General features: G+C 39.1%; 1 protein-coding gene across 1 annotated transcript in view; it reads left to right on the top strand.

Moving 5' to 3' along the window:
- Positions 1-12,876, top strand: part of obsl1b (obscurin like cytoskeletal adaptor 1b) — a 32,551-nt gene extending 19,675 nt beyond the window's left edge. The window contains exons 12-22 of the mRNA XM_069663370.1: positions 7-282; positions 1,131-1,400; positions 1,878-2,144; positions 3,178-3,444; positions 4,703-4,815; positions 5,165-5,318; positions 6,403-6,564; positions 6,707-6,811; positions 7,086-7,352; positions 9,108-9,377; positions 12,236-12,876. Of these exons, the coding sequence (XP_069519471.1) occupies positions 7-282; positions 1,131-1,400; positions 1,878-2,144; positions 3,178-3,444; positions 4,703-4,815; positions 5,165-5,318; positions 6,403-6,564; positions 6,707-6,811; positions 7,086-7,352; positions 9,108-9,377; positions 12,236-12,246 (2,162 nt within the window). The 3' untranslated portion in view covers positions 12,247-12,876. The remainder of the gene's footprint in view (positions 1-6; positions 283-1,130; positions 1,401-1,877; positions 2,145-3,177; positions 3,445-4,702; positions 4,816-5,164; positions 5,319-6,402; positions 6,565-6,706; positions 6,812-7,085; positions 7,353-9,107; positions 9,378-12,235) is intronic.
- Positions 12,877-13,749: the final 873 nt, after the last annotated feature.

Raw genomic sequence — 13,749 nt, 5'->3', positions numbered from 1 at the left:
CTGCAGAACCTCCAGTGCAAATCATTGGAAACTCAGGCAACCCAGAGCATCACATTCTGGTGGCAGGAGATGACCTTACTCTGGAGTGTGAGGTGTCTCGGCCGAACGCCACTGTTCAGTGGTTATGGAATGGCGAGGTACTGAAACCAGACACTCGTATAAAAATTGACAGCCATGACGTTGTGAGGAAACTTGTTCTCTCTGGACTTCAGCCCTCTGACTCTGGAAAATACATTTGCGATGCCATCGATGACAAATTGATAACAATTGTTGATGTCCAAGGTAAGACCTGAATTACTGAGAAACATTTGCTTCCATAGTTCTGCTTGATTCACAAATGGTTTCATGTATGAAGATGGAATTTAAGTGTTTCTGTGAATCTCATTTTCCACAGAGCCACCAGTCAAGTTTGTGAATAAAAATGAAAGTAATAACATCTCAGCTTATGAAAATGAGAGTGTCACACTGTGTGCCATTGTGAGCCGTGAAAGAGCTAATGTTCGGTGGCTGAAAGATGGCCAACTACTGAACGCGGACAACATTCACATCTCCAGTGAGGGTATTACCCACAAGCTCACTATTAATCCCCTGCAGCTGTCAGATTCTGGAGAATATGTCTGTGACGTAAACACGGATGAGATGTATTTCAGTCTTTCAGTCAAAGGTAAGAATTTGGCTCTCCCCAACCAATGTGACCTATATTTCACGTTAACATTTGATTTTCAGTGACTGTGTCAAAGTTACAACTCTGGAATTATGGTTTTTCTACATATCAGAAATGACAGTGAAATTCACCAGACCTTTGGAGAACACGGTGTCTTTGAAGGGCAGTAGCCTTATATTACGATGTGAGATCAACAAGCCCAAAGGAGATGTCCAGTGGTTAAAAGATGGCCAAGAGATTTCTCCAAGCCGTCGGCACACAATACGTGCACAAGGTCGAGAGCGAAGCTTTACCATCCACCAGCTAGAAGAGGAAGATGCTGGAGAATATGCCTGTGAATCCACAGATGACAGGACCTCAGCCACTGTCAGAGTAGATAGTAAGTAATTTCAGAAAACTTTAAGGCATGTCAGACAGAAACAATGTAAAGCACAGTGTCTCATTCCTCGGAATGCTTTGCCCGCAGCTCCCCGTGTTGTTGAGTTCATAGCGGAGCTTCGTAACATCACTGTCTGTGAAGGAGAAGACGCAGTATTTAAGTGTGTGGTTTCACCAGAGGACACTCAGTTGGTGTGGCGCCTTAATGGCAAGCAAGTAGCTTTGAATGAGCGCACTCTCATTTCAAGCAACGGGCTATGCCACATGCTCTGCATCCACAACTGCATGGTTTCAGATAGCGCCAGAGTGACAGCTGATGCCGAGGGGTTGGTATCAGAGGCAGAACTCCAGGTTCAAGGTGAGTTGTGGCCCCAAACATAAACACTATGATTATATATTTGTCTCAATGAATCACAGAAGTTCCAACATGAAACAACCATTTACTATTCACATGTACTATTCAATAATCTCATATCTCTGGTACTTATCGCCATATTTTCAACTGCAAGCTATTTTCAGCAATACCGACGTGAATGTGAACTGAAAGGCAAGACCCTTAGAATGGCTGTGTACCATAAGCATACACTGTATATGATTAATATTGACCCTCAAAGATACATTTATTTTTTTTAAGAGGGCTGTCAACGGTTAGTGCTTGGCAGCTTGTCCTGTTAGAATTCCTCTAGTAAATGACAGAGACAAGTGGCTCAGTCGTTTTGGTGTGTGACACAGCAGGGGGCAAGTCCGTGTGTGCTTGAATGTAACGTTCCTGATCTTCAACTACTTTACACTGGCATTATGCAGTTATCTTGTAACTTGCTGAATTCATTTTTAGAGCAACAGGTGTTGTTCACGAAGAAAATGGCACCAGTTGTAGCTGAAGAGCACAGTGAGGCAACCCTAGAGGTGGAGGTGAGTGTGGATTCGGGAGAGGTGCAGTGGATGAGGCAAGGTGTGCTGATCCACCCTGGAGCCAAGTACACCCAAAAACACAAGGACCGAAAATTCAGTCTGACCATCCACACACTGGCCATCTCTGACCGGGGCACCTACAGCTGTGAAACCCTCCATGACCGCACGCAAGCCCAGCTCACAGTGGAACGTGAGTGTGCACGTGTTCTCACTATGCCCTGTTGCTGTTTGTTTACCACCGTTGCCGACAACTCCACCTCTTGCACACCCTCCATTGCTGCTTCTTGTGAAGGCAAAGCTCAATTAACTGAGTAAGAGTAATTTGAGTGACTGGGGACCAGGGTGGCACTTGTACTGGAACATGATGGCAACCAACAGGTGATAGCCTTACAACCCAAGCTGACTTTCAGACCAGGGTTTTTGTGTTGACACAGGAACTATAAAGTCCTTAAGATTACTGCTGTCAAAGGCAAATCCTACTAATGTTTTATGGCAAATTCTTGATGTATAACAAGTTAAGATGCTTTTGTTTCATAGCTGGAATACAAAGTAAAAATTTGCCAAGAACAAGTACCACTTACATCTCTCGAAATAGCAGGCTTGACACACTATAAAATCGACATGTTCTAGTGATTAAGACGCACTTATGCTTGTTTTTCTTGGTACATGCTGCTTATATTTCTTAGTCCTATGATCCACAGGCCAATGGGTGAATTAAAGGCTGTTCTTTCAACACTAGTGTGGGTGGGAAGGGGACAGTCAGGACTTCAGGCTGCTGTTGGCACCTCCTATGAATTTGGATCTCCTCTCATTGCATCTAAATTTATACTCTGGCCTTCAAAACTAAGGTTGTTGTCATCAGGTCTCCAAAATAAACACTCCTTTTTTTCCACAGGGAATGCTTGTCTGTGTTAGAATAAGTGAAAAATGTTGGCAGTTTCAGATGTGGCTTTTGTGTAAAGCCCTGTACTCAAATGACTAAAATATCGGCTTGTCAATGTGTGCCAACTTGTATTGTTTAGTGGCATACTGCTGTTCACAGAACAGACTCCAAGTCTATTCTGCTACAGAGATTGGGCTAATCTTTCAAAATGACCTTTGTATAACTATTCATTATACAAAAAAGTAAAGTAAGTAAAACACCCACAAAGAGGATAGCTAAATGTAATGGCTGGACTACTTAGATGTTCGCACTTTTCACAGCCCTGTAATTTTCATTACAGCTCGAAAAATCACAATCAAAAGAGGGCTGGCTGACATTAAAACTACTGAAAGAGAAACGGCATCTTTTGAGGTGGAGCTCTCCCATCCCAACGTCCCGGGCACCTGGACAAGAAACGCAATCAAGCTGAAGCCAACAAATCACTTCCGTATGAGTGCCAAAGGACAAGTGCACAGCCTCACTGTCTCCAACCTATCGGTTGAGGACACTGGGACCTTTATGTTCAGTGTAGAGAATCTGAAGACATCTGCAAGGCTTGTTGTGAAAGGTAGGTTAACTAACAAATACATTTGGAAGATCAAAATACAGAAACAGTATTTGACTTTTACATTGTAGAAATATAAAATGCCATTTTTTATTGGAGTCACTGTAAAGTAACATACTTAAAGGGAAGTTACAGTCTGTGGGGGTCTAAATGACGAGGTAAAAAAAAGGTTTAGCCATTACAGTCTGCGGTAATGGCTGAAACGTATTCTTTGGATACAAATGGCCCAGATCAACTCAAAGTACCTTCTACTGACAGACTCAGAATTTTATTCAAAGTGTCTGGAAACATAACCAAAAGTACCTAGATGGCCCTCTTATTGTTTTAGTGTTTTAATGAGTAGGTTAGATCCAGCAGAACACAATATCACAGACAAACTAACCAATAGAGCCATCAGTCAACCAGCGACTGCTGTGTTCTGCAAGGTACAATTACTGTTTTTGTCAATGGATTTTCTTGCTTTGCAGAGAGCTATGTTAATGGCTGGTTTCAAAAAAGGGGTCTTACCTTAACAATAAGGTCAAACGATCCTTTCTGTAATGTCGTCAGAAAGTTTATTGACAATAGGAGCCTGTTAGTGGCCAAAATGAAGGCACTTTGCTTGGGCACATATGACCTGAATGACAACATTAGCCATTACAGCCCATGTTTGGGGCTAGCAGCTGAAGCAATTCCAAAATAATTAGTATTTGTAAATAAGACCCAAAATCTGATAAAATTGGGTCCAGTTTTAAAAAAATCCAAACTTCCCCTTCATATTGTACTTCTAAAGTAAGTCTGTTTTTATTTTTCAGCTCACAAACCATGAGGAGTACAGACTACTACCAAAACAAATTTTACTGTACTCATTTTGTTGTCGACTTGTGGCTAAAGTGGTCCTCTCAAAGTAGACCGAATGCCAACCAGTGGAGGCATGATAATAGAATACAGTGACGGCTCTGCTACCGTTGCCTTCATCCAGTCTCACGTTACAAACACAAAATAGCCTAGCGTGGCCCACTGAAAAGCGGTAGCTCTGTTCAGTCTTTTCTGTCAGGTGCTAGTTTATCCTCATGCTGTAAAATAATCCGCACCATACCATGTCACTCACTATGCATCATCCCTTTGAGCTAGGGGTTGAAAAGCTGAGGATGACTATTGGATGAAAATGTCATCACAGAAAATTAGTCCACATAACTTAACAGTGTAGGCTACTTTAAATTGGAGAAAATTCTAGAAGGGTTGGTTTACCAAACTAAGAATGCTTTGTTTTTTTCACCAGAGCCCCCAGTGACCATTTTCAGAAAACTGGAAGACCAGAAATTCCCTGATGGGGCGGTAATCTCTATCGAGTGTGAGCTGTCAAGACATACCATTGATGTGAAATGGTTAAAGGTTTGAATTGTTTGGTTTTTTTACAAAAATATATATGATTTAGTGTAATGGGGCAATGTGTTTGATTTGAAAAGTGTAAGAAAAAAACATGCACATTTTCACATATCCAAAACACTACATGAGAGCTTAAGACTGATACTGAACAGCAAACATTGTGAACAAATTATTTCAGCCACAACCACCAAGCATTTGAAAGCTCTGCTCAGTGTTGCTCTGATTTAAACGCGGAACGACAAACAGCCTTACCTAACTGAACTGGACAATGCATCACACGCAGTTTCAGATCTTTGGAAGTGATTAACTCCACATTGTGTTAATTAAACGATTGTGTTTTTTAAATCCTTTTCAGAATGGGGTTGACGTGAAGCCAAGCAAAGAATTGCGTATTTATGCGATGGGAAGGAAACGGTTTCTTCAGATCATGAAATGTCACGTCAGTGATTCTGGAGTGTACACGTGCGATGCTGGAGATGTTACAACATCCTGCACGGTGGAGGTCTATGGTAGGTCTGCTGTCTAAATACTATACGTTCGAGGTTGTGTGATTGGTGGTATTGGTGTTGCTTCTCTTTAAAGTCTTTGACTCTATTATGTCCCCTGAGTGACTGCCATTTAGCCAGCAATAAACTTTTTTCAACAATTCATAAGGAAAGTTCTAATAATTAAAGCACCAGCCATTTCTTTAGAGAGGCTGCTAGCTTGAAAACCACAAACCGGACTCAAAGCTAAAGCTAGCTGCACAGCCCATCTAATTTTATCTCAAGTTTGCTCAATAAAAAAAACTCAGCTCATTTCAAAGTCAAACAAACCTTGATTTAAGCAGCAGAAAATACATAGAACACCAACATAACTTAATTTTTTTTTTTTTAAATGCTTACCTTGGTTGATATAAAAAGGCTTAAGTCCCTGCACACTCACTAACCCTCCTACACAGGTGATTTCAGTTATGCCTGATTAGACTTTTCCTCACACTCTCTCTTCTGAAATCTGTCAGGGCGGGACAAATTACTCTTCATCCACTCCTATTGGTACATGGAGTCCGGTGACTTAATTTGTCATACTTGACTCGAGGTCTAATTGAAAGTAATTGAAAACACCTGTGTGGGTGTGCATCATTATACATTCATGTTGTATATTGAATACTTTAAAAGTCAGTAAACATTCTGAAAAAGTTAAATTGTGAATGCTTTTTTTTAAACACAAAATGAACATGTCATCGGGAGACAGGGTACTAAGCCGGACAGTTGAATGCTAATAGAATAATGCTAATGAATTTAACACTATTTATATTTAATACTTTAGTTACTTGGTCATGAGTTTGAGTAGAAATTCATATCCAAATTTTCACACCAAGCCGTTGTCACAAAATATTTTTCTCGGATTGGGATTTAAAGTATCAGTATTATTTGCAATAATATAACATAAATATTAAGTACTACTGTTACTGAAGTACAAATATTAATGGCTAGACTGGTAGTAGTATTTACTTAATAGTAAATGAAGTTGGTGGTCATGCTCAGATCAGACTTTGATATTGTTAAGCCCACTGTAATGTCAAATTTCCCTAAATGTTCATTCTCTCTTCAGAGCGTGAGCTGCTGATACGTCACGGCCTCGAGGACCTGGACATCCAGGAGGATCAGAATGCAGTGTTTGTTTGTGAGATCTCAGTGGAGGACGTGCCAGGAGAATGGTACAAAAATGGAGAGATGATACAATCAACCAGCACCATCAAGATCCGCCAGGAAGGTCAGCTTCAAAATCACAAACATACTCTACAAAAAAACAAACAATGCAATAACGGACCTAAAGAGAATACATTCGTAAATGTGTAAAAAAAAAAACATACCTTAAAGAGAAATGGGAAAATTATGATTTCTTTTTATTTCAGGAACCAAACATTTTCTTCTTATGTGCAATGTGCGAGCAGAGGACTCTGGAGAGATCAAATTTGTGGCCAGACATGTTGAATCTGTTGCCTACCTGGAGGTGGCAGGTATAGTAAAATATATATAACTAGGTATTCCAAATTAAGTGTGTATTAATGACAATGGAGTTTAAATGTATTTACGGGAAGAACCTAGTTTTACAATGTGTGTGATTTGCCTACTTCAGCACTGTACAGTAAATTATCTGTTCATATTATAAAGGGTTCAGATTGGAGGGAAAAGGTGGGTAAAATATGATGTCTGTTATTAAGTCAGAGTTTGTAATAATTCTTCAGTCATCAAGTTACATTTCTGAATCTAAATTGCAACTTGTCTTTTCAGAGCTTCCGGTCAACATAGTGAAACCTCTGCAGGATAAGACGGCCCTTGAGAAAACGCGTGTGCTCCTGGACTGCGCGGTGTCTAACCCCAGATGTAGCATCCGCTGGTACAAAGGCTGCAATGTCATCCTGCCCTCCGAGCGCTTTGAGATCTGCAGCGAAGGCTGTTACCGCAAACTGATCATCCAAGAGGTGGCGCTACATGATGAGGGCACATACAGTGTGCAGGTTGGAGAGCATACATGCTCTGCAAAACTAACAGTGGAGGGTAAGTGAGTTCATGATCAATTACAGGCTCTATGTAGTAGACAGCCTAAACTTTTCATTTGTTTTAAAAGTGTACTATACAACCTTATCAATCCAGTGAAGAAAAAAAGCTAATGCAACTTTCAATACCAATCTGACAACACATATAAAGCTAGATGAGCTTTGATTTGCTGTTATGAGGCGGTCATATATATGCTATACTACTGCTCTTGTTATTGACATGTGTCTGATGATAATCCTATATCATGTACAGGTATTAATGACAAATGATTTTGATTGTCATAGCTCAACAATAATGCTCCTTTTTCTTGAGAACTCACTGCAGAGTGCTATAGCAACCAGCCTCCTACAGTAATACCACAAAGGGAGCGGAGGATCATATACAAAAACCTCACAGCTCCATCTACTGGCGAATCAAAGCTAACACATGTAGTTTCTCTAAATGTAACAGGATGACACCAGGACATTTGCACAAAATTTAACCCCATTTCACACACACTCAATTGTAATTTGGCTATTTATTTCTGTGCTATTAATGAACACTTGTTGGCTTAAAGGGTTGAAAGTCCAGAGTTTTGAGAAACAACTGATGGATTAATCAGAATTTAGTTATTATGGATAATGATGGAAGACCTTATTCGACCGACTGGACACAAACTTTGTCATAATAATTCTTTATGTAAAAAGTGTCCCATGGACAATGGGATGTTATTTCTGGGCAACCTAAGCAAGTGTTTCAGTCACTTATGTCACTCATGGCTTTGTTGTGCTCCTGCAGGCTTTTTTCCTTCCAAATTGTTTTGTGTAAGTTAGGGCCTACTTGGCTATAAAAATATATGAAAGAGGTACATTTTTGAAAAAGCTTGAGAGCCACCAACCTAACCTGTCCATAAATAACAGCACAATTAGACTTTTTTTGCAATGTTGCTGCATTTTGGTTGTGTTAGCTCAATGTTGCACTGGCTTATGCTTTAAAATAACATAAGCATCATTATCTATTGACAACATTGTGGGATGACAGCGATGGGTTCTGATTTTGTGAAAACAGTAACAGCATCAGGGAATTGTGGGACTGGATTTTTTGTAGCAGGTGCTAATGATTTTTGACAAAAAAAAACAATGACACTTGATATTACCTCAGAAAACGAGATCTTATTAAATGTGCAACACAAACACATTTAATTCCATACATAACTATTAAACAAAACGCCTGCAAAAAGTAGAACAATCTGAAACAATCCAAAGTCATCATAAAAACTAAAGACCAAAGTCTAAAGACCCTCCTTCTTCCTGCCGCCATTGTATAAAAAACACAACAGAAAGACATACAAAGACAAACATACAAAGTCACTCATGCAATTTAAATACTAGAGTTAAAAAATTACACAGAAAAAAAAGCTTTCGAATAGCGGTCAATAAAAAGGAAAACATCAAAAGTGATTAAGATATTTAAAATCGATACGGTGTCGTCAATTTTGTTCCAAAATTAAAGTAGCAGGTCATTTCTAAATGTCTTTTTGCACATAAACAATGTTGCAGATGAATTCATTAAAGTAGCGTTTTTAGTCTACTAGATGACTCCCTAATATTGATAGAAAAATGAACATGTGATGTTTTATGGTGAGATTTTACCTTTTTAAAGTCAGCTTCCACAAAGGAATGGGTTTGGGAGTTTGTGGATCTTACGAAAAAGTCTGTAATTAAAAATGTGTGTTATAAGCTAACAATTTTCCCTCTCTTTTGTGCACTGCCTCAGCCCAGTCTCTGCTGATGGTCAGAGAGCTGCAGGATGTGGAGGTCACAGCCCCAGATGAAGCCTGCTTTGAATGTGAAGTCTCAGTCCCGGTCCTGAAGGCCCCTGTGTGGAGTCTGAACGGGGAGCCCTTGCAGGCGAGCTCTCGGGTCCTCCTGGAGAAGATGGGCACGGTCCACAGGCTGACCCTCAGACAAACATCCACGGACATGAGTGGAGAGGTGGAGTTCACGTCTGGGAAAGCAAAAAGCAAAGCCCAGCTACGGGTACTGAGTAAGTAAAAGGTGCCTGTTGGGTGCAATTTACTTTAGGTTAGGATTTCTCTGCATTATACAAAATTTTGTCACAAAATTTGGTCTTGTACTCCTCAAAATCACAAATAATGGACACGCTAAACCTGCCTGAAATAGTAAAATGAGAACTTGTGCATTTTCTGGTGCATTTATTTGTTAATTATGTGTTTGAACATCCAAATAACAGTTCTCTTCCATTAATTCCGTTCTCCACTTGATTTTAGGCCACGATTGACCTTAAAAAATGTAAAACATTCCATTTCATAGATCTAAGCCATTTTGTAGTTACTTTTTTCCCAGTGTTACAGGGCACTTTCATTTCCTTTTTTTAGCATTAAATGATTGCAGAAAATTAAACTTGTAAAAATTGATTGAGTAATGTTTGTTCGGGCCCAGGCTCAGCAAAACAACTATAAATCATAATTGCTACTCTATGCTGCGCTTTAACAATTATATTACGATTGGCTATTCATTTGTCTTTCTTCAATCTCCAAACCAAATTTAGATGTAGATTTCTCTGCAACAAAATATAGTCTTTCGTTTTAAGTAATTGTTCCATATATTATATCTCTTTGCCAGTTTCAAATGAACATTGTCCCCAATTTAGTTTAAGGAAGAGCCAAGGAAACCTTTATGTTGCCCACTTTCACTCTTTAAATGTAGTAAACTCAGAGATTAATGGTAAAGACAAGAGTCAGTTTTTTAAGGGATGTTATTTGTGTTGATCCCGGACAATTTAAAAAAATATTGAGATTATTTAATTAACATGCCATTTTAGAAAACGATAGTTTGAATGTTATTAGTTTACATCAAGTATATCTGTCTAAGTGACTTGATCAGATCCAATTTTACATATGAATTATGCATAAATGTAGGGATACCAAATGGCTCACTTTATTTTTGGGCACTGTGTATTTATTTAAGACTGTAGGGATAAAATAGGACTCCTTTATGGATGCACAGTGTACATTTTGCAATGCATTTATGCAATATGATGCCTTATTATGTCAGAGTAATCTATTGAGTTAATGAAAATGCAAAAGAGAGAGCCAGGCCTTTTCAGTTTATGAGCCGAAGAAACTTGGCTCTTGCTGCCTTTAGTGGCAACACTGAATTTAGATGAGCAGCTGGTGAAGCGATACATTTTTAACCCGGTGATGTAATTCACAACTTAACCACTAGGTGGAGGCATTAACAAAGTCTTGAGTTTGCCCCCATGTCTAAAGAAGCATCACATGTTGTGGAGGTAGTGGAATGATGCGATGTCAGGTAATGAGAGAAAACAGTGCTTTAGCGCATTGACGTTTTTCATGATTAAATCGCTCAGCAAAAAAAAGCCATATTTGCACCACATTAAGGCAATAAATCCAAAAATAAAATCAAAGAAATACATAAATCCGTCAGCCTGGTTCTAAATTGGCACGATGGCGTGATAAGTGTGTTGCATGACTTGGCACTGCACATGCAGCACATAGTAATAAATACAGTAAATGTTTTGGCTCCTTGTACGCTGCATTCAGTAAATACTGTATGGTGTTTATGGTCCTCTCAGCGATGTAGGTCAGGCAATCCAGAGCACAGACCTACAAAACCAAAATGTGCAGGGGAGTAAACTATATTTAGGTTAATTTTATTATGTTGGCTTTTAACGAAAGAGTATTATGTTCAATCATCTGGCTCAGGTGGTAAACCTGTGCGTGGATTTATTCGGTTTTACAGATCGAAGAGCAGCAGGACGAGAACTCATGTTCAGCTTAGACAGCAAAAGAAAGAAAATTAAAACAGTACTGTGCTCTAGGTCCTTATTACAGATTCAGAATAATGCTATATATAATCAACAATTAATTTAAGTTTATTTAAATCAGCTCCATCTTTACCATCTGCAACATTAAGGTGTTTGTAACAGAGCAGTTACTTTTACCTAAAATGAAATAAATGTTAGTACTTCGACCACTGAGATAGACACTGGCAGCAGGGAAAGATACTAGAATATAAAATTACTTTGAAGTGAGCTACAATAAGGCCATGTCATCTACTGCATCTAAATGTGGGGAATGTAATTTGTTGATATGATTAGGCCTTTTGCTCTTATTATGATGGTCACAAGAATCTCAGGTTTGGGGATTTAAAGTTTTTTCATATTTTGGATAATTCAGCTCCTTAGGCCTCAAAATCTGAGAATAAAAAGAGGGGAGAGAGAGGCAGGGTACACCCTGGACCAATCACCAGTCAATCACAGGGCTGACACGCAGAGACAGACAACCATTCACACTCACACCCACACCTACGGGCAATTTAGAGTCACCAATAAACCTAACAAGCATGTCTTTAGACTGTGGGAGGAAGCCACAGTACCTGGAAGGAACCCTGGTATGCACAGGGAGAACATGCAAACTCCACACAGAAAGGCCCACTGCGTTCTACTTGAAACCTTCTAACAGCATGCAGCCCTTAGTTTTAAACTAAATGTATAGTTAAAATTAATAATAGTTATTTATATATATTGTATCTTTATGTATACATAACATAAAGAGCAGGTGTAGACTGTACTCTTTGTTATATTCTAAGGAGACACATGAATCCATCATGAGAAAGCACTTGGCAGCAGTGGCAAGACAAAACTTCCATTTAATAGGCAGAAACTTCAAGCACAACCAGACTCTGCTGCTGCTGTGACCGGATGTCCTGAGAAAGCGGGATAAAAATGTGTTTATTAAAAACTGTCTGAATAAGGGACGGCTTACATGTGACAGGTTTACATTTTGACAGAATGAGGTTGAACATGTTGACTGACGCTGTCTGCCCTTCAGTCTAATTTTTTCTCTGCTCAAATTTCAGGTGATCCCTGAGTGACTCCTGTCGTCGCCTAATTGACACTGATCGATGCTTTCAAGTTGTGACACTGACATTGCTTATGTATTAACAAACAGTATGTCTATAAACGTGGTTTAAACAGGGTTGTGATGGATTTTCATGCAGTTCAGTGAATGGAGGGAGTGGATTTTCTTTCAGTAACTTCTTTCAGTAATCTAATGAACTACATATCTGTTTGTAGAAAATGTGTCATGTTAGAGTGTGAGGATATTTTTGACAGTTTCTTAATCAAAATGCAAATTGCAGTTTGGATGTAAATAATGTACCTGTGTGTAAGTGATGTGACTGTAACTGTGCTGTGGAGGTTTAAGCCGAATGTGTATTTGTGATAATAAATATCTGATTTGAATACTGTAAAAATAAAAAGACTGTTGTTAGAGTCATTCATCAAGTGAGTTAACATGCAGTAACATATGGAAAACCCTGAATTATTAGGGCCCTTTCTAATTTTGTCTATTAGTTGTAGTAGTTGTAAAGTGGTAATCTCGAAGATTTCAGTTTCGTTGTCTTTGGCAATAAACAATAATTGCGGCAGCACACTTCCCAGATATCCAGACAGGGTTGCATGTGTGACGTCCACAGCTGGCTCCGGTTGTAACTCTTGATTTTCCTCGCTGACGGTCGCTTTCCTTTTTAGACTGTTTGCCTTCATCTGAGCGTCCAATTTGTTTCTTTTTCTTTGGATTTTCACTTATTGTTGAAGTTGTATCTGTAGTCATCCAACTGTTCTTTGTTTGTACAGCCATAGTAGATTACTGTTTACTCCCAACACTTGCAGAGACCGGAAAAGCAGCCGCTTAGCTCCGCCTACCCTCTCTGGCAGACCAACCACTGCTGGGTGAAAATGCGTCACTAATTGGGCACTGCTTGTGATTTTTTCAGAGAAAGTCGCACCAGACACTCAGTCTGTAATACTGCAAATGCAAAGGCTTTCATCAGTGGGCCATAGGCTCAATCACCATTGTGTTACCTCATTCAGCGATAGATAGAGACTTAACAGACATTTATTTAAATAAAAATCTTCGAGATTATTACTTTAAATATGAAATAAAGCTAAAAATATACTCATAACCAGAGCTGACAAACAGTCTACATGTGTAATTGTGCTGTTTCCTATGCAGTATAACCTGATTTGCACTCAGTGTAATATTAAATTATATCAGAGCATGGTTTTGTGTGACGCACTCAGACACCAGCAGCTGTTGGCGATGTTTCGATAGACATGAATCCATCTCAAATTGACATTTTGCTTCAGGCTTCAGTAACAATCATTTAGTTTTATCCAGCAGTTTGTGTCTGTTTTCATTATTTGTCAATTTTTTATGTTTTGATGAAACTGGAAGTCTGAATGAAGAGAGTTCTGTGGGCTTGTAATGTAAATACATTGGGCCAAAAATTGGGAAAACTAGGAAAGAATTAGTCTAAAAATTACTTGATCACCTTGATTGACAATCAGGGCACGCTTGCTGTAATGTTGA

The sequence above is a fragment of the Semicossyphus pulcher genome, unplaced genomic scaffold, assembly GCF_022749685.1.
Source record: "Semicossyphus pulcher isolate SPU_LCO1_2020_fin unplaced genomic scaffold, fSemPul1.0.p SCAF_15, whole genome shotgun sequence".
Classification (NCBI taxonomy): domain Eukaryota; kingdom Metazoa; phylum Chordata; class Actinopteri; order Labriformes; family Labridae; genus Semicossyphus; species Semicossyphus pulcher.
The sequence above is the reverse complement of the archived record's forward strand: the minus strand, read 5'-3'. Positions and strand labels throughout refer to the sequence as shown.